This window comes from Trachypithecus francoisi, unplaced genomic scaffold (genome assembly GCF_009764315.1).
Source record: "Trachypithecus francoisi isolate TF-2019V2 unplaced genomic scaffold, Tfra_2.0 Lachesis_group3, whole genome shotgun sequence".
Taxonomy (NCBI): domain Eukaryota; kingdom Metazoa; phylum Chordata; class Mammalia; order Primates; family Cercopithecidae; genus Trachypithecus; species Trachypithecus francoisi.
In genome coordinates, this window is record NW_022681468.1 from 135468478 (window position 1) to 135495120 (window position 26643).

The 26643-nt window shown below is 36.5% G+C and overlaps 1 protein-coding gene across 2 annotated transcripts in view; it reads right to left on the bottom strand.

Annotated features, from left to right (window-relative positions):
* The window catches only part of UNC13C (unc-13 homolog C), a 670888-nt gene that overhangs the window by 96802 nt on the left and 547443 nt on the right, over positions 1–26643 (bottom strand). For both annotated transcript variants that reach the window (XR_004431983.1, XM_033190063.1), the window contains exons 25-26: positions 13684–13772; positions 6022–6171 (exon numbers count right to left, since the gene is read on the bottom strand). Coding sequence is in view for 1 of the 2 variants with exons in the window: in XM_033190063.1 (XP_033045954.1) it covers positions 6022–6171; positions 13684–13772 (239 nt within the window). In the remaining variant the exon portion in view is untranslated. The remainder of the gene's footprint in view (positions 1–6021; positions 6172–13683; positions 13773–26643) is intronic.

Below are 26643 nucleotides of genomic sequence, written 5' to 3' on the forward strand. Positions count from 1 at the left end.
TGCTGCAATGAACATATATATACATGCACGTGTCTTTATGGTAAAACAATTTATATTCTTTGGATATACGCCCAGTAATGGGATTGCTGAGTTGAATTGAGGTTCTGTTTTAAGTTCGCTGAGAACTCTCCAATCTGTTTTCCACCGTGGATTAATGAACACACATTCCTACCAGCAGTGTATAAGCATTCCCTTTTCTTCACAACCTCATCAGGATTTGTTATTTTTTAACTTTTTACTAATAGTCATTCTGACCAGTGTGAGATGGTATCTCACTGTGCTTTTGATTTTCATTTCTCCAATGATTAGTGATGTTGAGCATTTTTCTTTATGCTTGTCAGCTGCTTGTATGTCTTCTTTTGAGAAGTGTCTGCTCATATGCTTTGCTCATTTTTAATGTTTTTTTTTTTTTTTTTTTTTGCTTGTTAATTTATTTAAGCTCCTTATAGAGTCTGGGTATTAGAACATTGTCAAATGCATAGTTCGCAAACATTTTCTCCTATTCTGTAAGATGTCTGTTTACTCTGACAATAGTTTCTTTTGCTGTGTAGAAGCTCTCTAATTAGTCCTATTTTTTGTTTTTAGTTTTTGTTGCAATTGCTTTCTTTTTTCCTCATAAAAAGCTTGTTTTTCCTCATAAAAACTTTGCCAGGGCCTATGTCCAGAATGGTTTTTCCTAGGTTTCTTCCAGGGTTTTATAGTGTTAGGTTTTACATTTAAGTCTTTAATCAACCTTGAGGTGATTTTTATAGCAGTGAAAGGAAAGGGTCCACTTTTAAGCTTCTGCATATGGCTAGCCAGTTATTCTAACACCATTTATTGACTAGGAAGTTCTTTCCCTTCCTGCTTGTTTTTGTTGACTTTGTTGAAGATCAGATGGTTGTAGGTGTGTGGCTTTATTTCCAGGTTCTCTAATCCATTTCATTGGTCTATGTGTCTGTTTCTGTACCAGTACCATGCTGTTTTGATTACTGTAGCTTTGTAGTATAGTTTGAGGGTGGGTCCTGTGATGCCTCTGGCTTTATTCTTTTTGTTTAGGATTGTTTTGACTATTCACACTTTTTTTTTTTTTTGTTCTAAATGAATTTTGAAATTATTTTTTCTAATTCTGTGAAAAATATTGCTGGTAGTTTGATAATAATAGGATTTAAACTGTAAATTGCTTTGGTAATATAGCCATTTTAACAATACTGATTCTATCCATGAGCATGGAATATTTTTCCATTTGTTTGTGTAATCTCCGATTTCTTTCAGCAGTATTTTGTAATTCCTGTTCTAGAGAAATTTCAGTTCCCTCATTAGCTGTATTTCTAGGGTTTTTCTTGTGTGTGTGTGTGTGTGGCTATTGTGAATGGAACTGTGTTCTTGATTTGGCTCTTAGCTTGGATGCTATTGATGTATAGAAATGCTACTGATTTTTGTATATTAATTTTGTATCCTGAAACTTTGCTAAAGTTGTTTATCAGATCTAGGATTTTTGGGCAGAGACTATAGTGTTTTCTATGTATATGATCACATCACATGTGAAGAGAGATAGACTTTCTCTCTTCCTATTTGGATGCCTTTTATTTATTTCCCTTGCTTGATTGTTTGGTTAGGACTTCTAGTACTAAGTTGAATAGGAGTAGTGAGAGTGAGCATCCTTGTCTTGTTCTGGTTCTCAAGGGGAATGCTTCCAGCTTTTGCCCATTCAGTATGATATTGACTGTGGGTTTGTCATAAGTCGTTCTTATTATTTTGAAATCTGTTCCCTTAATGCCTAGTTTGTTTAGGGTTTTTAACATGAGAAAATGTTGAATTTTACTGAAAGCCTTTTCTGCATCTATTGAGATGATCATGTAACTTTTGTATTTAGTTGTTTTTATGTGGTGAATCTCATTTATTGATTTGCATCTGTTAAACCACCTTGCATCCTAGGAATAAATCCTACATGATAATCCTGAGATAGCTTTTTGATATGCTGCTGGATTTGATTTGCTAGTATTTTGCTGAGGATTTTTACATCTATGTTCATCAAGATACTGACCTGAAGTTTTCTCTTTTTTTGGTTGTGTCTTTGCCAGGTTTTAGTATTGGAATGATGCTGGCCTCATTGAATGAGTTATGGGGCAGTCCCTCCTCCTCAATTTTTGGAATAGTTTCAATACGATTGGTACTAACTCTTTTTTACACAACTCATAAAATTTGGCTGTGAATCCATCTCCTCCAGGCCCTTTTCTGGTTGATAGGCTTTTTATTACTGATTCCATTTCAGAACTCATTATTGGTCTGTTCAGGGTTTCAATTTCTTCCTGGTTCAATCTTGGTAGTTTGTATGTTTCTGGGAATTTATTCATTTCTTCTCGGTTTTCTAGTTTATGTGCATAGAAGTCTCTGTAATAGTCTCTGAGGGTTATCTGGATTTCTGCAGGGTCGGTGGTAATGCTCACTTTGTCATTTCTGATTGTGTTTATTTGAATCTTCTCACTTTTCCCCTTATTAGTGTAGCTAGTGGTCTACCAATTTTATTTATGCTTTCAAAAAACAAACTCTTTCATTGATCTTTTATATGGTTTCTCATCTCTCAATTTGATTCAGTTCAACTCTGATTCTGGTGATTTTTCTTCTGCTGACTTTTGAGTTGGTTTACTCTTGTTTTCCTAGCTTCTCTAGGTTGTTAAATTGATAATTTCTAACTTTTTGATCCAGATGTTTAGCACTATACACTTTTTTCTTAACACTGTTTTAGCTATGTCTCAGAGATTCTGGTATGTTATTCCTTTTCTTTTAAAATTTTCAAAGGGTTACTTGATTTCTGTCTTAAATTCATTGTCAAAAGTTGTTCAGGAGCAGATTGCTTAATTTCCATGTAATTGTATAGTTTTGAGAGATCATCTTAGTATTAATTTCTAATTTTATTGCACTGTTGTTTGAGAGTGTGGTTGGTATGATTTCAAATTTTTTGAATTCGTTGACAATTGTTTTGTGGCTGATCATGTGACTGATTTTAGAGTACATGCCATGTGCAGATGAGGAGAATGTATATTCTGTTCATGTTGGGTTGAGTGTTCTGTAGATGTCTGTTAGGTCCTTTTGGTCAAGTGTAGAGTTTAGGTCCTGAACATCTTTGTTAGTTTTCTGCCTCAATGATCTGCCTCAGTGGGATGGTGATATCCCCCACTATTATTGTGTATTTATCTATGTTTTTTCATAGGTCTCTAAGAAATTGCTTTATAAATCCGGATACATCAAAAAGGATGAGTTTGCGTCCTTTGTAGGGACATGGATGCAGCTGGAAACCATCATTCTTAGCAAACTATCACAAGAACAGAAAACCAAACACCGCATGTTCTCACTCATAGGTGGGAACTGAACAATGAGATCACTTGGACTCGGGAAGGGGAACATCACACACTGGGGCCTATCATGGGGAGGGGGGAGGAGGGAGGGATTGCATTGGGGAGTTATACATGATATAAACGTCATGCACATGTACCCTAGAACTTAAAGTATAATAAAAAAAAAAATAAATAAATCCGGATACTCCAGTATTAGGTGGATATATGTTTAGGATAGCTAAGTCTTGTTGAGTTGAACTCTTTATCATTATATAATGCTATTGGGTTTTTTTTGATCATTGTTTGTTTAAAGCCTCTTTTATCTGAAATTACAATAGCAACCCCTGCTCCTTTTTGTTTTCCATTTTTTTGGTAGATTTTTCTCCATCCCTTTACTTTGAGCCTATGGGTGTCATTGCATGTGAGATGAGTCTCTTAAAGACAGCTTCCTGCCTTTTAAGTGGGGCATTTAGTCCATTTACATTCAAGGTTGATATTGCTATGTGCGATTTTATCCTGTCATTGTGTCTTTAGCTGGTTGTTACGCAGACTTGATTGTGCAGTTACTTTATAGTGTCTATAGTTGATGTACTTAAGTGTATTTTTGTGTTGGCAGGTATTGATCTTTCATTTTCATGTTTAGCAGTCCCTTAGGGACATCTTGAGAGGCAGGACTAGGGTAACAAATTTCCCTAGCATTTGCTTGTCTGAAAGGATATAATTTCTCCAATGCTTATGAAACTTAGTTTAGGGGGGTATGAAATACTTATTTGGAATGTCTTTAAGAATGCTGAATATAGCCCCCCAATGTCTTCTGGCTTGTAGAGTTTCTGCTGAATGGTCTACCGTTAGCATAATGGGATCCCCTTTGTAGGTGACCTGCCCCCTCTCTCTAGCTGTCTTTAATATTTTTCTTTCATATTGACTTTGGAGAATCTGATGACAGTGTGGTTATCTTGTATAGTATCTCCCAGGGGAGATACTAGGACTGCTGATTATATTAGGAAATTTTTATAGTGAATTTTGCAGCTCCATCAGATCACTTTGATTCTTTCTTAAAATGGCTATTTTGTCTTTTAGCTCTTGTATCATTAGATTCCTTGGGTTCCTTGGATTGGCTTTTGACTTTCTCCTGAATTTTCACCTTTTTTCCTATCCAGATGCCAAATTCTTTATCTGTCATTTCAGCCACATCAGCCCGGTTAAGAACCATTGCTGGGGAGTTAGTGTAGTTGTTTGGACGTAGTAAGACACTCTGGCTTTTTGAGTTGCCAGAGTTCTTACGCTGGTTCTTTCTCATCTGCATGGGCTAATGTTCCTTTAATCTTTGAAGTTGCTGTTGTTTGAATAGCATTTTTTTGCTTTTATATTCTTTCATGCCCTTGAGGCTTTGAGGATTTCACTGTGGTATACACTGGGGTCAGTCAAAGTCAACTGGGTTCATTTCTGGAAGATTTCAGGGGGTCAAGGCTTAGGTTGGCATTCCTAGATTGCATGCTTTAACCCTGGGACCTGGTACAAGGCCCATTACTTTGCTTTCTTTTGCCTCAAGGGTAAGCACCTGCTGCACTGGAGGGGCGAAGGTTTTCTGGTAACAACACTCTGATGGAGAGTGCTGGCCAAAGCGCTTTGTTGGGACAGTGGCTGATGGCAGCAATGAGGTGGTGTCTACGTGTGCTGGTGGCAGCAGCAGCCCTGTGGGGTGACTACTGTCCTTGTCTTTAAAGAAAGACATTGTAATTTCTCTTTTATTTAAATCTTGGTCCTTTTGATATTAATTTGCCACAACAATAATAAATGAGATAACATATGTAAACTAACATATATGACACTGGTCCCTTGGTAGGCATTCAAAATTATTATTCACTTTTCTCTTCTACCTTCAGTTCTGGTTTTGAGTACCACTGTTTAAGAAATCATGTGTCTGGTTGCTTTAGATCAATGATTCTCAAATATGGACACATTACAAAATATAGGTGCTTTGACCCTGCCTCAAACGTAGTAAATTAGAACTTCTAAGAATAGGAACAGAACAAACACCTTAAAAACAAACAGAGCAACCAACCAAACTTTCTGGTTAAGAATTTGTCTTAGTCAGTCATAACAGCCTGCATTCCCATGCACTTCCACCACCATTAAACTGTAATCTCCATGGTATCAGCGACTTCGGCTTTCTTTTTCATCACTGTCCAGTGCGTAGAATATGGTTTGATATAGGTGAGCACTCAATAAATCATTATTGAAGGTTGGGTCAGGCAGCTATCTGCTTGCCTCTGAGCTAAGTTAATTCCAGTCACATCTGTGATATTCTTTTTTTCATCAGGTTTCTGACATGAAATCAGATATTCTGGACTCAGCTCAGTCTTTCTCTCTGTCCAGGAGGATTGAAAACAATATGTTATCCAAGGAGCATGAAATTCTAAATCTGTCTCTGCCTCAGAACAGCAACCTCCTTAGTTATAAAACTTATTTCCTCTCTTTTTTTCCTTTCTTGTACAAAGTTATTCCTATTTTATTTTTATGTAGTAATCAATTAAAGGTATGTTGCTTTTTAATGAATTTATTTATTTATTTTTGAATTCATTTATTTCTATAGAAAGACTTTTACTGCTGCCTTACACAGAGGAAATCAATGTTTTTCTTAAAGCCTTACAAGTCAAATTTAGGGCAATAAGTATAGAAGAAACTGGGCAAAAAAACTTACATTTTGTCCAAAAAATCCATGAGAGGTCTTAACACAATCTCTGCATCCATTGCTGCACTGTTCTTATTAGATATGGTGTTTCCATTTGCTCTCATTTGATTTAGTTCGAAACTCATCTGTTTTATACACTCTTCAATTATGACCTGGAAGCTAAAAATAAAGAATATACATTCTAGAATATAAAAACACATTTTGCCTGATCCTGTTTCAATGTCACCCTAGGATTCTAATCTGTTTCAACTGCTGTGAATTCCCCTGCTCGTGAGTTTTCAAATTCATTGTTTAACGGCGAAAATTTTTGTTGCAATGAAACCTTATGTGTAATACTGATAAGTAAGGCAGATAAAAGTACTGTTCTTCAGGTGGAATTAATTTGAGTGGAGGTTCATTCAGTCCCCACATCTGATAGCCATAGTTGAGAGGTTCCTCTGAGCATGGTTTGGGAAAACGACTGCTCTAGAAAGACTCTTGCAGTATTTGGTTTTCTGTTTATGTGTTAGTTTGCTAGTGATAATGGCCCCCAACTCCATCCATGTGCCTGCAAAGGACATGGTGTTGTTCCATTTTATGTCTGAATAGTATTTCATGGTGTATATGCACCATATTGCTTTACCCAGTTAGGTTGATTCCATACTTTGCTGTTGTGAATAGTGTTGCAATGAGCATATGCCTGCATGTGCCTTTATGGTAGAATGATTTATATTCCTTTCAGTATATAGCCAGTAATGGGATTGCTGGGTCGAATGGTATTTCTGTCTTTAGGTCTTTGAGGAATTGCCACACTGTCTTCCACAATGGAGCTAAATGATGAGAACACATGGACACATGGAGGGGAACAACTCACAGTGGGGTCCATTGGAGGGTAGAGGGTGGGAAGGGGGACAGGATCAGGAAAAACAACTAACGGGTAGTAGGCTTAATACCTGGATGATGTGTTATAATCTGTATAACAAACCCCTGTGATACAAGTTTACCTATGTAACAAACCTGCACATATACCCCTGAACATAAAAGTTAAAAGAAAAATTACATACTGCCACTGCCACCATATAAATCAACCATATGCTTTTAAAAGCATTGTGCTAAGTGAAGAAGCCAGTCACAAAATACCACATATGACTCAATTTATATAAAATATCCAGAATAGGCAAATCCATAGAGACAGAAAGGAGATTAGTGGTTTCCTAGGGTTGGAAAGGAGAGTGGAATGGGATTTATTGCTAATGGGCATGGGGTTTCTTTTTTGTGGTGATATCAGTGTTCTAAAGTTAGATTTTGGTGAGAGTTGCACAAATCTGTGAATATGATAGAAACCACTAACCTGCATATTTTAAATGGGAGAATTTTATGGTATGTGAATTATATTTCAATAAAGTTTGTTGTTAAAAAATAAAAAAAAGAAACACTCTTGGCTTCTGGATACACCTTCTTCATTTGGATACTGTGACTCCACACCTTCTTGGCTTTCCTCTGATCTCACTGGCTGCTCCTTCTCAACTGCCTGACCTCTAACCATTGGAGTAAAGTTGCCGTATTTATCAAATGAAAGCACTGGACACCAAGTTAAATTTGAATTTCAGATAGTGAATGTTTTAGTACAAACATGGTCACGTAATATTTGTAACACAATTATACTAAATGTTATTCCTTATGTATCTAAAATTCAAGTTTAACGGAGGGTATTCTGTATTTTATTTGGAAATCCTACACAGTGATCCTCTGGGCTTGATCATTGGACCACTTCGCTTCTCCATCAACAATCCCTTTCTTGGCAATCACATCTAGTCCCATGTTCCATAGCATCTATATACTGGTGGTCCCCAAATTCACATCTGCAGACCTGACTTCTAACGCAGACTCCAGACTATTTTATCTAACTGCCCATGCAATCTTTCCACTTCAGTCTGATGAGTTTCTCATACTCAACACCCAACCTATCAGCAAAATGTATCCTAAATCTGAGGATTTATTATTACTTCCAAAAATGCTGCTATAGATCCCTTTACCATCCTCCCACTTGAACCTGTGCAATAATTTCCTAAATTGTCTCTGTTCAACCCCCTACAGATAGCCTTTTAAAATAAAAACCAGATCGTGTTTCTCCTTTGCTAAAAATCTTCAATAGCTTCCAACTCCACTTAGAAAAACTCTAGATGTATTTGGCAGACTGAAAGCCCAGCATAATGTGGTGCTGGCAATCTCACTGATCTCATTTCTTGCCACTATTCCTTCTGTTTCATTGCAGTCCAGCCACAATAGACTTCCTGGTGTTCTTAGAATTCTCTGAGGACACTCTTATCTCATGGCCACTGTTACATTCTCTCTGCCATGGAAGGAAATTCTCATAGCTCTCTTGGTCCCGGGTTTATTTCAGGCATATACCAAATACCACTTCAGAGAAATCTTCCTTGTTCCCTCAAGCTGAAATGGCATTCCTATCAATCTCTGTTCCCTTGTTGTTCTTTTTTTCTCAATGGCATTCTTCATTATATGACACACTGCATAATTTATTTGCTTATTGCCTGTGTCCCTCCCTAGAATGTAAGCCCCATGACAGCAGGAATTTTGTTTTGTTCAGGGCTGCATGCCCATACCATGGCACAGGATGACATGCTTAGCACAAAGAGGTTGTGCAAGAAATATTGGGACAATAGTGAAAACTGCTGCACGATATACTTGAAATTTGCTAAGAGGACAGATCTGAAATTAATGTTCTCAGCACACACACATGCACACACAAAAACACACAAATGACAACTCCATGGAGGTAATAGATACATTAATTATCTGGAATGTGGTGAACATTTTATAATGGATATGTGTATCAAAACAATGTTGTATACCTTAAATATACATAATTTTTATATGGTAATGATATCTCAATAAAGCTATTAAAAAGAAACATGGCTTGAATGCATTAATGGACCATCTCCTTCCACCTACCTCTATTTCCTCATCCACTCTAAGAATTTAAATGTCGCGAAGAGTAATACTTTGTATTACTTTTTTCATTCTGTATATCCCCTACACCAGTTTCGATGGTTCTTTCCTAAGTAAGCAGTGGCAAGTAGTAGGATTTTCAAATCTTAGAGACTCTTAGCCTCACCACCATTTCTTTATATTGTCTGCTATTTTCATGTTTCCAACAATAGGAGTAATGATAACACATGTGGTGGGCAGGCAAGAAAAACCTACTTAGGAAAACGAAGATCAATGAAAGCTTGGAAAATGGTCAAATCATTGGAATGGTAATGAGGAGAAGGAGGGAATTCATTTTAGTATTGCAGTCAACTCAATCCCATTCCTCTCCTCCTCCACACAGAATGATTATGTAGTTAGTATTTGAGAAGTATCCAAATGCATAAATTCCTCAGATTTTAAATAGAAGTTTAGGAATGTTCACCATATAATGCTTTTATTAAATAAAATATAGATGTTTGTTTATTCATGCATGCATTCTACATATTTCCATGCTTAATATGGAAAAATTTTAATAAATGTTAAATTATCACAACTTGGGTTTTTTTCTTGATTCTGGGCCTTTAATAGCAGGGTTATACATACGTTTATTCATAATTTTGTGTACATATTCAAGGACTGATTCCACTTCTACCATCATGTTTGATCTGTCTCCATTTTTGGCTCCTGCATTCTTGGATTTCTTTACTGTTGACGACACCATTCTTTCCCCTCTGGACTTGGCATTTACATTTGGTTCCTTGATCCTTGCATCTCAGCTGGCCCCTTTGAATTTGGCTCATTTCTTGGCTCTCTGCATATTTATCTGCTTTAAAGGAACATTCTCTTCCAAGCTGTCATCCAAGAGAGTCTAAATCCTTCATTATTTCACTTTTATCTGGCTGAAGCTGCCTTTGAACTTTGGTCAGGTAGAGGGTGCAAGAGATGGTGGGGAAAATGAGGAAGGGGATGTTGTTTGTGGTGGAGTGTGTATTGAATCAAAGTAAAGGTAGTAGATACTTGAGGCAATTGAAAAGGAAGGTAAATCACGTTGAAAATATTTTGAACTAGTTGATTTACCACTGGGTCGTCAATGACCATGCTGGCTGTAGTAAAAATCACCTTTAAAATGACTACTTTCTTTTGCACTGATTTTCAAATCAGTGCATTAGGGTGGGGAGATAGACTGATTTTGCAGTGATTTTCTTTTGCACTGATTTTCAAATTAGAGCATTGGGGTAGGGGGATAGACTGGACAAGAGGTGTGATATTTATGTTCCTATTATGTAAAAAATCAGTTTTCTAAACAGAACCATATTGCAAACTCTAATGAGAAGCCAGCTCTGGGTATGGTATCAGGCATATAGAAGAATGGTTCTCGAGATATAATGGACAATAGCATTCTACTTTTGCATTAATCTAAGTGAAGCCAATACTTGCACTTTACCTTTTTGTCTCTATCAATTTTTGGTAAATTCACCTAAAAAGTCTTTTCTTTTTCTATTTTTTTTTTTTTTTGGTAAAAAAAAGTCTATATTAACTGGCTTAAATAAAAGTAGTGCCAGTAAATAATTACAGACTTTGTGAGCACCCAAGGAGCCACATACTCACAGAATAATACCTATGAAATATTCCTGAATTTTTTTGTTTACTTAATCTAGCCAGCCTCTAGTACTAAAGGTGTTGGTTAAGAAGAAAAAAAAAAAAAAAGGAGCAAACCAAAAACCAAACTGCAAAACATGTGTAAGCAGAAACCCTAGTGGCACACACCCTTTGAAAATTTTAAGACCATCTTTAAGTTATTATTGAGGTTATACAACTTAGTCTCAGTTCCCAGGTAGGTGCCCTGCAAGCATGTCAGGAATCCACAAATGTGTGGTTTGGCTCAGCTCTGACTTTACAGCAAAGACATCCTAACAGCTGCATATAGTAGAATTATTTAATTATGAGTTTTAATAACATAAAATCAAGTGGATTTTTACAATTAGTTATACACTTAATTCTAAAACTCTACACTGCCAATTTAGACCTTAAGAAGAGTAGGTTTAGACTAAAATTATGCATTTTGACTTCACAGCATGATCACATTGATTACTGGAGACTTTTCTACCCTGAGAGTATAATACAGACTTGATTGGTAGTATGAGGAATAAAGCCATAGCAACAAGGATATAATAATTATACTTTTTATAAGGAAAGTGTGACATGTGGCCCATTTATTCCAATAGTCCTAATAAACCCTAATTGAACAAAGTACTAAATTCGTTCCTATATTTAAAAAAATCAAGAATAAATGGACTCTGGGTAGCTGCAGGTTTTACTATTTAGGTTAAAAGAGCCGACTTCATACAAATAAAGTTCTTCAAGTGTCCTCCGAAGGACACTACTCCTTCTGTCATAACTGTGGTTTATCCAGGTATCTTTCAAATCAGAAAACGTATTCTAGCCTTTATAACCTGAATATTCCAACTCCCCAAACAAAACAAAACAAAAAGCACTTATCCTCAGAATGATTTAGGTATTTTACAGAAAATAATTTAATTATATTTTACTTATATTCTAGTTTCTACTCTGTTTAGCCATTTTATTTTCCATAAAGTTCTGAACAACTCGAGCTATTCCTGACCTCTTTTTTTTCTCCCCCTAACTTTGCTAAATAATCTCTAATGTTGCCTCCGCGGCTGAAGGCAACAGTCTTTCTGCTAACCACATGTTAATTTGCAACTGGAACAAAGAGAGGCAGCCTGAAATGACGCAGCAGAGGCCTCTTCATCTCTCAGTGTCACCCCAAGTCAGAGTCAATGAACCCCACATCTCTGGAACAATCTATGTCTTTCAAATTTCAGGTAAACAGAACCTTGAAATTGCTGACTAACATCCAGATGAAATAGACAGGATCATAGAGTCAGCTAACAACACTGCAGTGGCAGGGTAGACTACCCTCGGCTCAACACAGCAAGGCTGCTCTGGCTCAGCAGTTGAGCCCTGCAGGTGAGTTCCATGAAGACAAGGCCACCTTGCTTAAGGAAGTTACGGACACACCTCTGATGATGAAGAGAAGTCTAAGTGGGAGATTATTCTTCACTCTGCGTTATTCCTACATCTAAGAAGAAAAATATTATGCTTTCAGACTCTTTTGTCTTTCTGATTTAAAAAATGGCATAACTAATTGATAAATGTTTATTAATACTGGATCTTTCTAAAACACAACAATAGGTGATGAGTGGTGGCCAGAGATAGTCCCTACCTGAAGAGAGCCATCTTGTTTTTTTCTTTTTTTTTTAGACGGAGTCTCACTCTGTCACCTAGGCTGGAGTGCAGTGGTGTAATCTTGGCTCACTGCAAGCTCTGTCTCCCAGGTTCACGCCATTCTCTTGCCTCAGCCTACCGAGTAGCTGGGACTACAGGTGCCCACAACCACATCCAGCTAATTTTTTTTGTTTTGTTTTGTTTTTTGTTTGTTTTGTATTTTTAGTAGAGATGGGGTTTCACCATGTTAGCCAGGATGGTCTCGATCTCCTGACCTCATGATCCGCCTGCCTCGGCCTCCCAAAGTGCTGGGATTACAGGCGTGAGCCACCGTGCCCAGCCCTGAAGAACAATCTTTATAGTCTCTTTTGAAAACTGAACACATATTTTAAAATAATACATGAGTTATTGAAATACTATTTAAAGCAGATTCTATATTAATGAACCTCTTCAAAAATGTATTTTCGGCCGGGCGTGGTGGCTCAAGCCTGTAATCCCAGCACTTTGGGAGGCCAAGACGGGTGGATCACGAGGTCAGATCGAGACCATCCTGGATAACACGGTGAAACCCTGTCTCTACTAAAAAAAATACAAAAAACTAACCAGGCGAGGTGGCGGGCGCCTGTAGTCCAAGCTACTCGGGAGGGTGAGGCAGGAGAATGGCGTAAACTCGGGAGGTGGAGCTTGTAGTGAGCTGAGATCCAGCCACTGCACTCCAGCCTGGGCCACAGAGCCAGATTCCCTCTCAAAAAAAAAAAAACGTATTTTCTTTCCTATCTATTTTAACATTTTGATGAGATGATAGCTTTTTCCTACAGAACTGAAATGAAATTTAACTAGGGTGAACTTACCTTTCTTTAGAATCATATCACAGATAAACCCAGTTTTAATAAACATTTAAAATATATAGATATATCAGTAGTTTCCAAACTCCTTTGCATGGGGTAGTTGTATTCAGATTGCTAAGCCCTAAATCCAAGAATCCTGGCAATGTGGTATAGGGCTGTTGATCCAGCTATACTGAATGCAACCACATTGATATGTATGGTATGGATACAACTCAAACGTCTTATATATGTGAAGTTTTTCTCTTTTCTTCCCTCCCTCTCTAGTCTTTCAATAGCCAGTCACCAAGCTCTAAACACTAGAATTGCATATAGCTATGAGATACGATTTCTGTCCTGAGTGTGGGAAACAGACAGGTAAAACAAGACTTAGAGGATAGTGTTATAGGTATTATCCGGCTGAAGGATGCACAGAGTTCTAGGGAGTGCGTAGCGAGACAGCACTATTAGATTGTGGTGTCATAACAGACGTTTCAGAGAAAATGACATTTAGATGGGGTCTTGAAGTTAAATAGATTTAGTCAGTCAGAGGAAACAGCATTGAAGGCAAGAATATTATGAGCTGACACCTAATTATCTAATTTAGATAATGACAACAGAGGTCACTTACCTTTCACCGTACGTGACGCTGAGCTCATCCAGGACTCCACTGAGCTTAACCTGAAGTTCTTTTAGAATAGTACTAGCTTCAGAATCTAGCTGCAGAGAGACCATAAACAATATTACTTTGGAGTTTTAAGAAAGCATGCCTCTGATTCGCTTACAAGCATTTTGATTATTATATGGTAACTTCAAACATCACGTAAACTTTTTTCTCTTCTTTTGATTTTTTTGGTCTTTGAAATCAAATCTAAACATTTAGGAAACTTTAAAGAAACCGAGGGGTTCTCATAGACAAAAAATGGTTTGAAATTCAAGGCATGCATACAAATAACAGCTAGGTAGCAAAGCCTTTGTTGATTATAGCAATGAGAAGCAAGGCATGACAAAAATATCCTTCAGAACATGATAATACCTAATTTAGAAAACCTTTTATACGTGCTGCTTCAAAATATATTTAAATCTTCAATACCCCTGTAAATAAATAGGCACATTAAGTTGTTAAAAATTAACTTTTGAATATTGTGTTGTGCCTTATTGAAAGGTGTTTTCATATTTCCCCAACTTTGGAATTAAGAGTAATAGGATAGACAAGGTATCCAAGCACTCCCATGTTTTTCTGGAGACGATAGGCCTGACTTTTCTTCCTGGTTGCTAATTTACAGCTGAAAGTTCAGGATAATAGATCTATTGTCTCAAGCAGAGAGAAATTCATGTAAATAGCAATTTGAAATATTCTCTGAAATTGAAATGTGACTCTTTCTTTCTTTCTACCTTTAGAAATTTAGTTTCCTACCATCACTGTCATTAGTTCTTGCCCAAGCTGATCTACTATTGAAAAGAAGAGGACAGGATAAAGCCAAGTTTGGGGAGTAAAACGAATTAAAGCATGATTTAGTGTAAGTAAGAGAATCTAAGAATGCCAACTAAATACAAGACCTAATATCAGTTGAAAGTTCTGGGAGCCGATACAGAACCAAGAAGTGTCCCTATATGTGTGCACTGGACGTAAGTCCTATATTCCTCCAAAAGTACTTTCTGATACTAAGGAACTGCTAGGAAGAAGAATTATTGATACATCTCTGCAGCTGGGTAACTCTAAGTTGTAGTGACATGACTAAAAACACTGGAATGAAAATCAAATATTGCATTTGGCATTTGAGACTTTATTAATGATATCAAACCAATCCTTTACATCAGTGTTAACTCAAATCCAGGTAATTTTCAGGATTGATTAGTTTCTGCCCTCTATCAGAGGCAATGTGATTTTTCTGGACTCCTTGTATCTTTTTTTTTTTTTTCTTTCTTAGTCATCAGTTATGCTGACAGCTCTTGTCCAGACACACAGGCTACCATAACAGACTTCTGTAAGAGTGAGAAAATCTGTGAGCCTCATACTTTCTAAGAGTTCTATTCAACTATAACCAGTTGCAGGGAAGTAATTCAGAAAGACCATTAGGTAGCACATACTTATTTTAAAAAGACTTAAGATACGGACAGGGAATTTAATCACAATTTGCCTAACAATCACTCCCTAATCCTTAACCAAGAAAACATATGTGGATTTTCCACACCAATCTTAAGGAACCATGCAGGCTGAATTTTTTAAAATTATATTTTCTTGTTATTCCGCTAATAACAATTTTACCTTGATTTCATTGGATAAAAATGTTGGGGAAGAGGGATGAGAGATCAGTTCTCCCATTTGGCTTTCTTCAGGCTCTCCGCTTCCTCTACCACCTCCAAGGAAATCGCTCTGAAAGTAGCGTTTTCTTCAGGAAATGGGGGCTGCTTCTTATTTAAAATGTGTTTTGGTTTTCCTATTAGTTTAATATACACATTGAGGTAATTTGTTCACATTGAGGTAGGATTGTCACCAGATAATGACTTCAAAGTCATATAGAAATGGCTACATAGGTCACTTGCACAAAATTATGCTATTTTCTCATAAAGTTATTTTAGTCCACCTTAGGTATTTGGTGAATAGATATTTCTTATCAAATAATTATTACTTGACAACCTAAAACTGCCAGACTACAGCGATTTGAACATTGGATGACAGTTTTAATTTCTGGATACACAGGTATGTTTCTAAGTAGGTGCAGATGGAATGTCTCTGTCATGTAACCAGTCCTTCCACAAAAGGAAAAGTCTCAGTTTCAGTTAACTATTTAATGTTTATGTAACCTATATCACACCATTAAAACAGGCAAAGCAATTTTGAGACCGATGTACATGGCGTTTGTAAATTGCAGATCTTTTTTTTTTTTTTTTTTTTTTTTTTTTGAGACGGAGTCTTGCTCTGCCGCCCAGGCTGGAGTGCAGTGGCCGGATCTCAGCTCACTGCAAGCTCCGCCTCCCGGGTTCACGCCATTCTCCTGTCTCAGCCTCCCGAGTAGCTGGGACTACAGGCGCCCGCCTCGTCGCCCGGCTCGTTTTTTGTATTTTTTAGTAGAGACGGGGTTTCACCGTATTAGCCAGGATGGTCTCGATCTCCTGACCTCGTGATCCGCCCGTCTCGGCCTCCCAAAGTGCTGGGATTACAGGCTTGAGCCACCGCGCCCGGCCCAGATCTTTTTCAATAATAAGCATAATGGACATAAATATCATACTCATCTAATAATAAAATAATCTCTTTAGGTAGTAAAACTATCAGTTCTTGGGTTCTTCTGCATTACCTAATGTGTCCAAATTGAGGACATTTTTCTTACTCCTACAAATTTTGTAAAATTTTAAGAAATAATAGATCGGGAATTGAGAGCTCATTGCCTAAATTATCAATAGCATATTTTTTAAAATATTGGGTACTTTGTAAAGGTAAAAGGCAATCTATTTTTCAAAGGTTTAAACCTTATCCTAGTTATGTAAGTAGTATAACATCAAAATTATCTTGAATCTTTTTGTATCGTTATTTAGAGTTATTGTTAAAAGCAAAAATTAAAAGGTAAACAACAGAAAAATTTCAAACATTCATAAGTCACAGTTTAATTTATTCTAAAGTAGGAACTCAATTAGCATGTGTATCTGAACAACTTTATTGGCTGGCTGGCTAAATAAATAAAGTTTCTATGTAAAAAGGAATATACCCAATGAAAATTTAAGGATTTTGAGTTAAATTCTGAATTTAAAATACAGTTTTTAAGACAGATTTAATCCCCCACTCTATGAAGGGCTTGAAAATTCCAAAATCTAGGCTGCCAAAATATGTATGGTTCAGATAATCAGAAAAACTATAATCCCACATAGGTATTAACTGAGTTTTATACCATTGAGGTATTTTGTACCATTGAGCTGTGGTAATAGATATAACTTGTAATATCTATTATTATATGTAATAGAGAGACAGCTAGTAGGCAATACTTTTTTGTTGTTGTTGTTGTTAATTGAGACGGAGTCTTGCTCTGTTGCCCAGGCTGGAGTACAGTTACCGGATCTTGGCTCACTGCAACCTCCACCTCCTGGTTTCAAGCGATTCTCCTGCCTCAGCTTCCTGAGTAGCTGGGATTACAGGTGCCTCCCACCATGCCTGGCTAATTTTTTTGTACTTTTAGTAGAGACGGGGTTTCAGCATGTTGATCAGGCTGGTCTTGAACTCCTGACCTCAGGTGATCCACCCGCCTTGGCCTCCCAAAGTTCTGGGATTACAGGTGTGAGCCACCACACCTGACCAGCAAAGACATCTTTTAAGTTATTTTCCTTAAGGTTTGCTTTTCCTTTTCGTTTAGAAGATAATTCACTTATTACCTCCTTTTGAAAACTTTTGCCCAAGTGTAGCTTGCCCTAGGCAGTTAGTAGATCTAGCTTCTAAACTGACTATGCTTTTTACTATAACTGTATATGCAGTGTTCTCTCTAAATGTTCTCTTACACATTTACCTCTTCCATAGAACTCATTCATACCTTTCTGTCCTGGGTGTCTGTCCCAGTGTCCTGCATGCATGGGCATTTATCACATGTTGAGGAAGGAAGTGAGGATAGACAAAAGCATAAAAGATTCCCTCACAGAAGCAGTCCCATATCATCTTCATCTCCTTGGACTGATACCTTGCATTAATTATGAATAGGATACTTTGCCCCTGAAGTCTTTTATTCCTTAGAAACCATATAGTCCAGAGTTATCAAGTTAATCCTGATTTCAAATCTCTCTCTCATTGCCAGACCATGTCAGGTATTTCCCTGCTATTTGTTTGGTTCAGAAGAATGGTTACCATACCTACACTGCATGTTTGTTTGTTTGTTTTTCAGAACAGATTCTTTCCCTAGAGATCTAAAGAAAATACACGTTATATATTCTCTTACAGCAACCATTGTTAAACTGACCTTCAAGCTCTTGCTAGAGTTACAACCAATGGGTGGCAAAGTCATTTAAACTCTTTAGATAGCTCAATACAAACTCTTGAAAAATAGACTTTGCATAGAAGAAATTAAGGATCTTTAGTGTGAATTCTATTTCTTCTCCACAGTCTTTATTACTATCTCATTTCCTTCATTTCCTACAGGCTACTAAGCTATCTTTCCTGTGTTCAGCTCATCAGTGTTAGTAGTCTGTTATTTTCTGTAAAGAAGTGCAAATCAGGAAGGAAGGAAGGTAACTTCCTGGCCATCTCCCGAGGGGCCAAAATTTAATCCTTAGTCTGGTGGGTTTCATACTTTCCAATATTTTTGCATTAAAACATTAATAAATAAAAATTTTACCTCTAGTTCCATGAAAAAGTCTTATTTCCAAGAAAAATGCTGTTTAACTTGCACTCTTGGTTCCTTCTTTTGGATTTTGTTCCATCAATTATCTCTTTCCCTTTTCATTCCCTCTACCATTAATTTTATTACCCTATCCTATAAATATGCTCAGGTAACATTTATGTTAAAATAAACAATAGACAATGAAAGAGAAGCCAAACTTATTTGCAACTACATTCTCATTGACATCTAGCCAATATCGTTCTTTCTGTTTATCTTCAAACCGCTTACAACAGTGTCAAACTTGTTGACTCCACATCCTTTTCTCCTAAACATTTATTAGTTCTCTGTAATGTGGTTTGCTTCTGCTATGGATATGCCACTGAAATGTTTCCATATGGTCACCAATGATTTCTTAATTTCAAGGACCTTATTTTTCTTAGCCTTCTTTCATTCTGTCGTTCACTCTGTTTCCCAAGGTCCTTCCCTGCTTCTCAAACTGCCTGTGATTTGTCTGTGTCTTCTGTTAACTTTCCTCCTCTGTCTACCTCTTAAATATTAGTATCCTTCAATTCTCCTTTTTCAATCTTCTTTTCTTTTTACTCTATACTTCCCTTGAGCAATTAAATTCATGCCCACGGCTTCAACTATCACCCATATGCTAAAGACCCCAAATCTATTATCAATATTCTTAACAGCATTGCCTGAGAATTCTATGTTTCCAAGTACCTAGTAAACTTCCACTTTGATGGCCCATGCATACTTCAATTGTAGCATATCAAAGCACAACTTATTACCGTTCCTAATTTATTTATCTTCTCATTTCCTCTGATTTGGTTAATGGCCTACAATTGTTTAAGGCAGAAATGTGAAAGTCATCTTTGACTTCTGTTTTCTTCCTTCCATATTTACTTGGATGCCAGATATGATTGGTGATTATCTCTGAAATGTTTTATCCACCTGTCTTGTCCTCTTCACTTCCAGATTCTGAATTTTTCTCCTCCAGCCCACTGTAATCATCTACACATTGTGTTCTTATTTCCTGTTTCCCCACTTCGTCCTCCTAACTGGTGTAATAAACCCAAATATGATCATGACACTTGCTTATCATCCTTCAAGCTTGCTTTCCACCAGGGAATTGCTTCAAGCAACTTCTCACAATCTTATCTGGGCTTTTGCTCTTTTTGTTTCTTTTCTTTTTAAAAGATCATTTTCCTTCAAATCTTCAACTTGACCAGAATCTTTTCATCTTATAAGGTCTACTTCAACTTAAAGTATATGACTGAGAATTCAGCAAAAATTCCCCAGTGAATCTAAAAGTAGTGTACTTTCCTGGAAATGCCCTAAATCACTTCATAAGCCTGTGGTGTCAGCATGAATACTGTGGTTTGTTGTCAGAAATAAAAGAATACATGGTCCTTTCTACTGGAAACAAATGTGCCCAGCTCTCACCATACTACCCTGTTTTTTGTTTCGTTTTAAAATGCCTCTTAAGGAGAAACTCCACAAACTTACATGACAATTTTCAGACAGACTATGGCATTTTCTTTATCCTATTCAGATTTGCATGAATATTATGCTAGAGGTATCAGTTGTATAAACTCATGTTTCTAACTTCTGGGTTTCAAAAAGTTCAACATCAATAGCTGTCTCCCACCTAATTAAAGAGAGTATGGAGTAAATCCAACTGTCACTGTGCTTCGAATCAATGAAATGTCTTTGAGATACGTTAAATGAGGTTCTTCAGTCTAGACAACTGAAGAAAAAGAAAGAGATTGCCTTACATTTTATAATTCACTCAATATAGTTTTGAGTTAGTGAATATAAGGAATTTTGGATTTTTTCTGTTTCTATGAACTGTTTTTTTAAATTACACCTTCAAGCTTTATATGAGTCATGGGACATTCTTTTCTCTTAAACATTTTTTCTCTTCTCACCTACAACACATACACTATTCCTCTGCTTCATGGATTGCCAACATGTGGATTGTCATTATAGTGACAGAAATTTAGAAATAAAAAAAGGATTTCTGAAATAATATAGTTCAACTTCCTCGTTTTTCCAGATAACGCATAATATATTATCTTTAAAACCAAGGCACAGATAATGCGTCATACTTTCAGAGTCACATGGGGACCGAAGAGCAGCATTCTTAGAAGCTATTTCCTCTGAAGAAATTCTCTTCTGAAAATGTTCACTAAAAAACAGGAATCCCTGTTTTATCACAATGCAAAAGGAACTTAGGGTTTATATGTTGCATCCATTGGCTAATTGTGAAAACGGACTGAGTAGGGATAAGTTAGGAATAGAATCAATGGGACACTTTATGTTTAGAATTGTGTTCTGCCCTTTTCCCCTGTCCTGCTCTGTCTAACCCATTTGGCTAGTGCTTCACATTCTCACATGTGTTATAAACCACTGCTCGGCGATGTGAATATAGTCCACCCGGTCAACCGAATTCAGGACCTGTTGACCAGCAAGTACTGGGGACAGTGTTCTCTGTGAGCCCTTATCTCAGGGTGCCTGAGGACTATTCTGCTAAGCAGGGCAAAAAAGAGAATTGACTGGGTTAAAGCAGTTAAATTTTACTAGTAACGGCATTGATTTATGGTTTGTTAGGACAGGCATGAGCAACTGAAGGTGATCACAACAAGATAATGAAACAGATTTATTATAGAAGATGGCAGTTAGAGTGAAACTGTCTTCCTCTCTCTCCTTGCTGTGGCATGTATCCTTTCTCTTTAAGTTTCTTAAGGGTCAGAGAGAGATGAGTTTAAAAAGAGACTTGGCAGTATATGAGTAACCCTGTGAGCTCTCTCAAATGCTCTGGGAAATGAGGTTAACAAGCATCACCTGCCTGGGTCTGTATTTCATTTTGACATGGCTCACCAACCACAAAACCTTTCAACCTCCTCCGTAGCGCCTTTTCTTAATCTCACAAATTTAGCAGTTAGCCAAACTTTATGTGGTAGTAGTGCTAAATTATTAAACATCTTTATTAAATCACTTCAATATAATTTGCTTTATTGGCCCTTCTTATTCTCTTAATTTTCCATTAAGTTCAATTTATTAAATCTAATTGCAGAGATGGCAGAGATAGTTAGGAGGAGAGAGAAACCAGGCAGTCTCTGCATGTTGCCAGAATTAAAGGCCAGCACTTCAAACATTCAATTCTCCTTATTATCTGGTGCTATGAAGCTATCACTGGTTGCTTTTACCGACTTCAGCCAAATTACATTTCCCTTTTTACCTCTATTTACACAAGAGGCGAGGTTTGAGTTTATTTCTGAACTGTTGTAGGATAAGTTGTAACAACGAAAACTTTCATCTGAAGGATATGTTCACGTTTAGGAAGCGTTCTTGTTGTTTTTCTCTCACAAACCCTATCTCTTTAATTGCTCTGATTCCCCTAAAAACTTCTAAGTTCTTTGATGGTAGGCTCTGCATCTTAGTAATTAATGTATCTCCAGTTCCTAGTAAAATTTACAGCTCATAACAAGTGCTCAGCAAATAAACATTTGTTGAATGAATTAGTAAAGGAGTAAATTCTGTCATCATATTCAGTGTGCTCACGTCGTTTTTCAATACAGCAGTCAGCCCCAAGGGGGAAGAGATGCTTATGGTGGTGTGGAAAGACGTGGAACATCTGGCTTCTGAATATCCTTCAGTAAGTGCTAAAAGGCATCTCTAGTCTAATTATTGTTTCACCAAGTCTCTTACACCTTGTAATCTCCTTGAGGCCCCAGGCATTAAAAAATCTTTTTATTTTGTACCCCAACTTCTGCCCACCTGCAGATAAAATACATACAAGTAGGCAACAATGGATAGTCTAACGAAATAAAAAGAACTTTTCAAATTGCTTTAGAAAACAGTTTTAGAACTGAAAGATATGTGACAATTTGAAATGGTCTATTTTATTAGCTAATATATGCTTTATAATTTACTTTATTCTATATTTTGTAATTCCTGAAAATGAGAACAGTAGATTAATTCTTATTAATTTATTAACTAGTAACCTATATCTCTATATTAAGAAAAGGTGAGACAGATTAGAAACCTGAACGTAAAATTTGGCCGCTGTAGCTGGCATTACAGGTGCCCGCCACCGTGCCTGATTAATTTTTGGTATTTTTTTTTTTTTTTTTTTGTAGAAACAGGTTTTTGCCATGTTAGGCTGATCTCGAACTCTTGACCTCAGGTGATCCACCCACTTTGGCCTCCCAAAGTGCTGGGATTACAGGCGTGAGCTACCACACCTGGCTTTATTCCTTTTCAAAAAGCACAGAGCAGCAATTCTCAAAGCATTGTCCCCAGACCAGTAGTATCAGCATCACCCAGAGATTCCTTAGAAACGCACATCACCTGGCCCTGCCCCAAACATACTGAATCAATACACTGGGGGTAGAGTTCAGTGATGTGTGTTTTCATAAACTCATCAGGTAGTTCTGATGCCTGCTGAAGTTCAAGAAGAACTACTGTCATGGAGTATTATTTCCTTTAAAGCTCTGATCTTTCATCTCCTGTTGCCTCAGCACATATAAAGTTGAGAGGATAGTGGCAAGTGAAAAATGATGAAGATTAATGTTTTTCCTTCCTGTTCTAGGGTTGCTTAGCTAATGACTGCGTTCATGTGGCTAATAGGTATTACAATGAATTTCAATAAGCTACATACACACACTTTTGGGCAGTCAGTTGCAATTTCTAGTTGACACATCAAATTTCTCATTAAAAATTAAAAGCGACATAGATATACATCTCTGAAATAAAGAATAATTTAGTTGGCCATTAAAAGATACATATTTTTAGAATAATGGGATTATGGTCCAGATTCCTTGGCTTCATTCTGCCTGGACTTATGTGAAATTTTACCACCATGCATATGACAAAATTTCCCTCTCATGGGAAATTTTACCACCATGCATATGACACAGAAGAGTCAATCCTTTTTTGAGTGATAACAATAAAAATAGCAGTATCATTTTACCTAGTTGAGCTGCCTGTGGTCAACAGATGAAAATAATTTAGCTGAACAAACGAACCCTTCTTTTTCCCAAAGGTCTTAATAATGGCTAACTACAATTTGAAGTAACATTACCAGTTAGCGGTCTGATGGATAACTATGGATTCTACCATTTAAAATGACTGCACCAACAAAATATTGCGAAGGATTAATACACCTTCTAAATCAATTATCATAATACAAGTTCTTTAGAGTTTCAAAATCCATATCTTAAAACTTCCTGAAAAGAAATTAAATTTTGGATTTTTTTCATATACCTGTATATATTAGATTGCAAATTAATGATAAGTCCTTTTCATGGGCTTAAGCAATGAGTTTTTGTTACAAAATGAATACAAGCTAAGTAATTATTTGCAATTGATAGATAATAAATTATATTCATGAAATAATTAAGCTAGTAACATAATGTAACCTAAAGTAATCACTCACCAATGAATGAAAATTATTACATGGCACCCTGATAATCATTTTGTCGTTATTGTGTCGTAATATTGTACGGGGATTGTAGTGTAAATTAACTTGTAGCTCTAGTACATCTATAACATGGGCTGGCTATTTTATTTGTTTTAGTATAGTGATTCCCAAAACTGCATCCACAGAAAAAATCCCCTGAGGTGCTTTTAAAAAGCAGACTCTGTACTCCATTCCTAAAGGTTAGTTTTTCTTCATGATTTGTGAGATTTTTTTTTTTATATTCTCTAGAGGAATCAGAGATGTTATGCCAAAACATGCCCCTGATTTTTATGCAGAGAAGTATGTTGGAAAATCACTTTTATAGGAGAAGAAAATTAGTGGTTTGCTTTTCTCTTTTGACTTTTTTCCCCCCCTAAATAGGGCATTAGAAAGTAAATGTGCTGACATGGCCCATAGGATATTGTGCATGCAACTGTCTAACAATGATTGCTTAAGTGACTGTTTTTGGAACCATTGTCAACAACATAATCCCAAGATCATCATGGTGTTAAAGCAATGCTTCCATTTGAACCCCATACAGAGAATAGATTTTTCCACTGAATAAATGTTTTAAACACTTTTTATTTCCAGATGGAAAAGAGGCTGATTCTGTGAAGAAAAAACAGCTGCCTCAACTACACGGTGATCAGGTTAAAGCAGCAGGGAGCTGCAGCAGCACACAGTCATGCCTGTAAGCAGCCAGCACTTTGCAGGCAGTACGATATTAGAGGAAAGCAATGCTGTTGTTAGAAGCCAACTAAAAAACACATAGCATTAAAAACCATTTTGAGAAAGTGCACAAGCAATTATTTGCTATTTAATTTTTATAGCAAGAAGTATGTATCTCAGCACAGATGGTGGGGGATAAAATAAAAAGAAACTCTTAAAAGAAGAATAGGGTCTAGCCTGGAATATTTCCCTTATTTACAGTGGAACTGGTTATAATACCAGTCAAAGGTTTTACAACCAGTTCCACTGCAAGGAAAAAATGGGAATTTGAGTTGGAACACATTGTATAACTTTTACAAGCCCCTGAACATGTCTGTATCACGTGTTGCATATCAAAGGGTGGATTCTGTAATTTTCTCCTATAAAGGGTGAATGCTGTAACTTTCAGTCAAATCCTTTTTCATCTTTATAAAAGCCCAAACAAAGTTAAGGAAACCATTTAGATACTGCCATGTTTACACAACAATATTGGAAAAACTCTGCTTATTATTTTGAAATTCTGTTTCCTAGAGACCCCAGAGTAATCAAAAACTCCATCATAATTCTGTATCAATTAAGCTTCTATTTCCTGGGAGGACACATGATGCACTCAGACTTGAATGCAAGTCTTGCTTCCTCCTGACACTTCACGATCTCTATGCCAACGCTGACTGGCCCTACCTAAAACTTTGAGCTGAAAATGGAAGAGAATAAGAGAAAAGATCTATGCATAGGAGAAAAAGAAAACAGGAGAAACAGAAAATCACAGAAAAGGGTAGAGAAGGGAAGGAAAGAAATGAAAAAAAAATTTAGAAAAAGAAAGGAGCAGATTACATTGTTAGAAGCTAGGCATTCATTTTATTTCACTGATTTAATTACGTTTTCTTCTTAAATCATGTCTGAGGAGTTTATCAGATAGACATTGCAAGAGTTTTAAAGGGAGAAGGCACCAAGTTCAGTATTTCTGTTTTCATTATTTTCTTCAGTAAGAGGAGGAGTTATATGGTTTAGTCATATATTTGAAATAAAATGTATAGTGTGAAACCTGTATATTTCAAACCAGCAATTCTATCTGAAATAAGGAATTCAGTTTTGATTGGTGAACAAGCCACTTTATAACATTTTTGATGAGCAAGTGGCTTGGCCTATACGGTTTCCTTTAAGTACAGGTCTGATTTGTCTGGTTAAATTCAGTTCAGCAATATGTTATTCATATTAGAGTTCAAACACAGAATAGTAATGAAATAGCATAAGTAGCACAAGGAGAAATTTATGGAAATATGACATTTTAAATAGAACTTTATTCTTAAATGATTTGTGGGCTTTAAAATGTATAGAAAGGAGATAATATTTCCCAGATGAAATCAATAATTTCTTCATTATTTTTCTAAATGCTAAGTGGACTTCAAGTCTGAATATAAAACATCAGTAAAATTGAAAAGGAAATCTCATGTCATGTTCCTTAATTGGTTGTGCTCACCTAATACAGCAGAATAATTTTAAAATAAAATCAATGGCCTCAAACTTTACATAAAGCATTAACACACTTTAGGGAATGAGGCCTTATTTTATACAAATAAAACTGAGATTGCAACGAAGGCACAGCTCATAAAGATTCATTTTTTTAAAGTTGTGCATCATCACACATGTATTCTAGTGTTTTTCCATTGTAGAATGTTAAATAGCAAGTTCATTTTTCAAAATACTGAAAAAGAAATAGACATCGGGGAAGTGTAAAAAACATCTCCTTGAGGTTAAAAGCAAAATCACATGGGAAGAAGCCAATCTTAAAAGAAACATTTGTAGCCACATACATTTAGAAATAAAACAGATATTTACTTTGAAATGCATCCTAGCATTATACACATCTCAGAAACTTTCCCACAGGAAGGAACAATGTAAAGGAATCTTAAACAGAAATATCTATCTACATATTCTTGACATAGCTGCCTTTGAGATTGTTTCAAGGGGAATGAGGGCATGGGGAGAAACCCTGCTTCATGACTCTCCCTCTCAGCACCTTCTCCAGTCCTCAATCCCTGAATGCTTAGGTCAGTTTATGGAAGAGAAGACTGTGGCAGGCAGGAAGATGCAGGTGCATAGCTAGTATTTC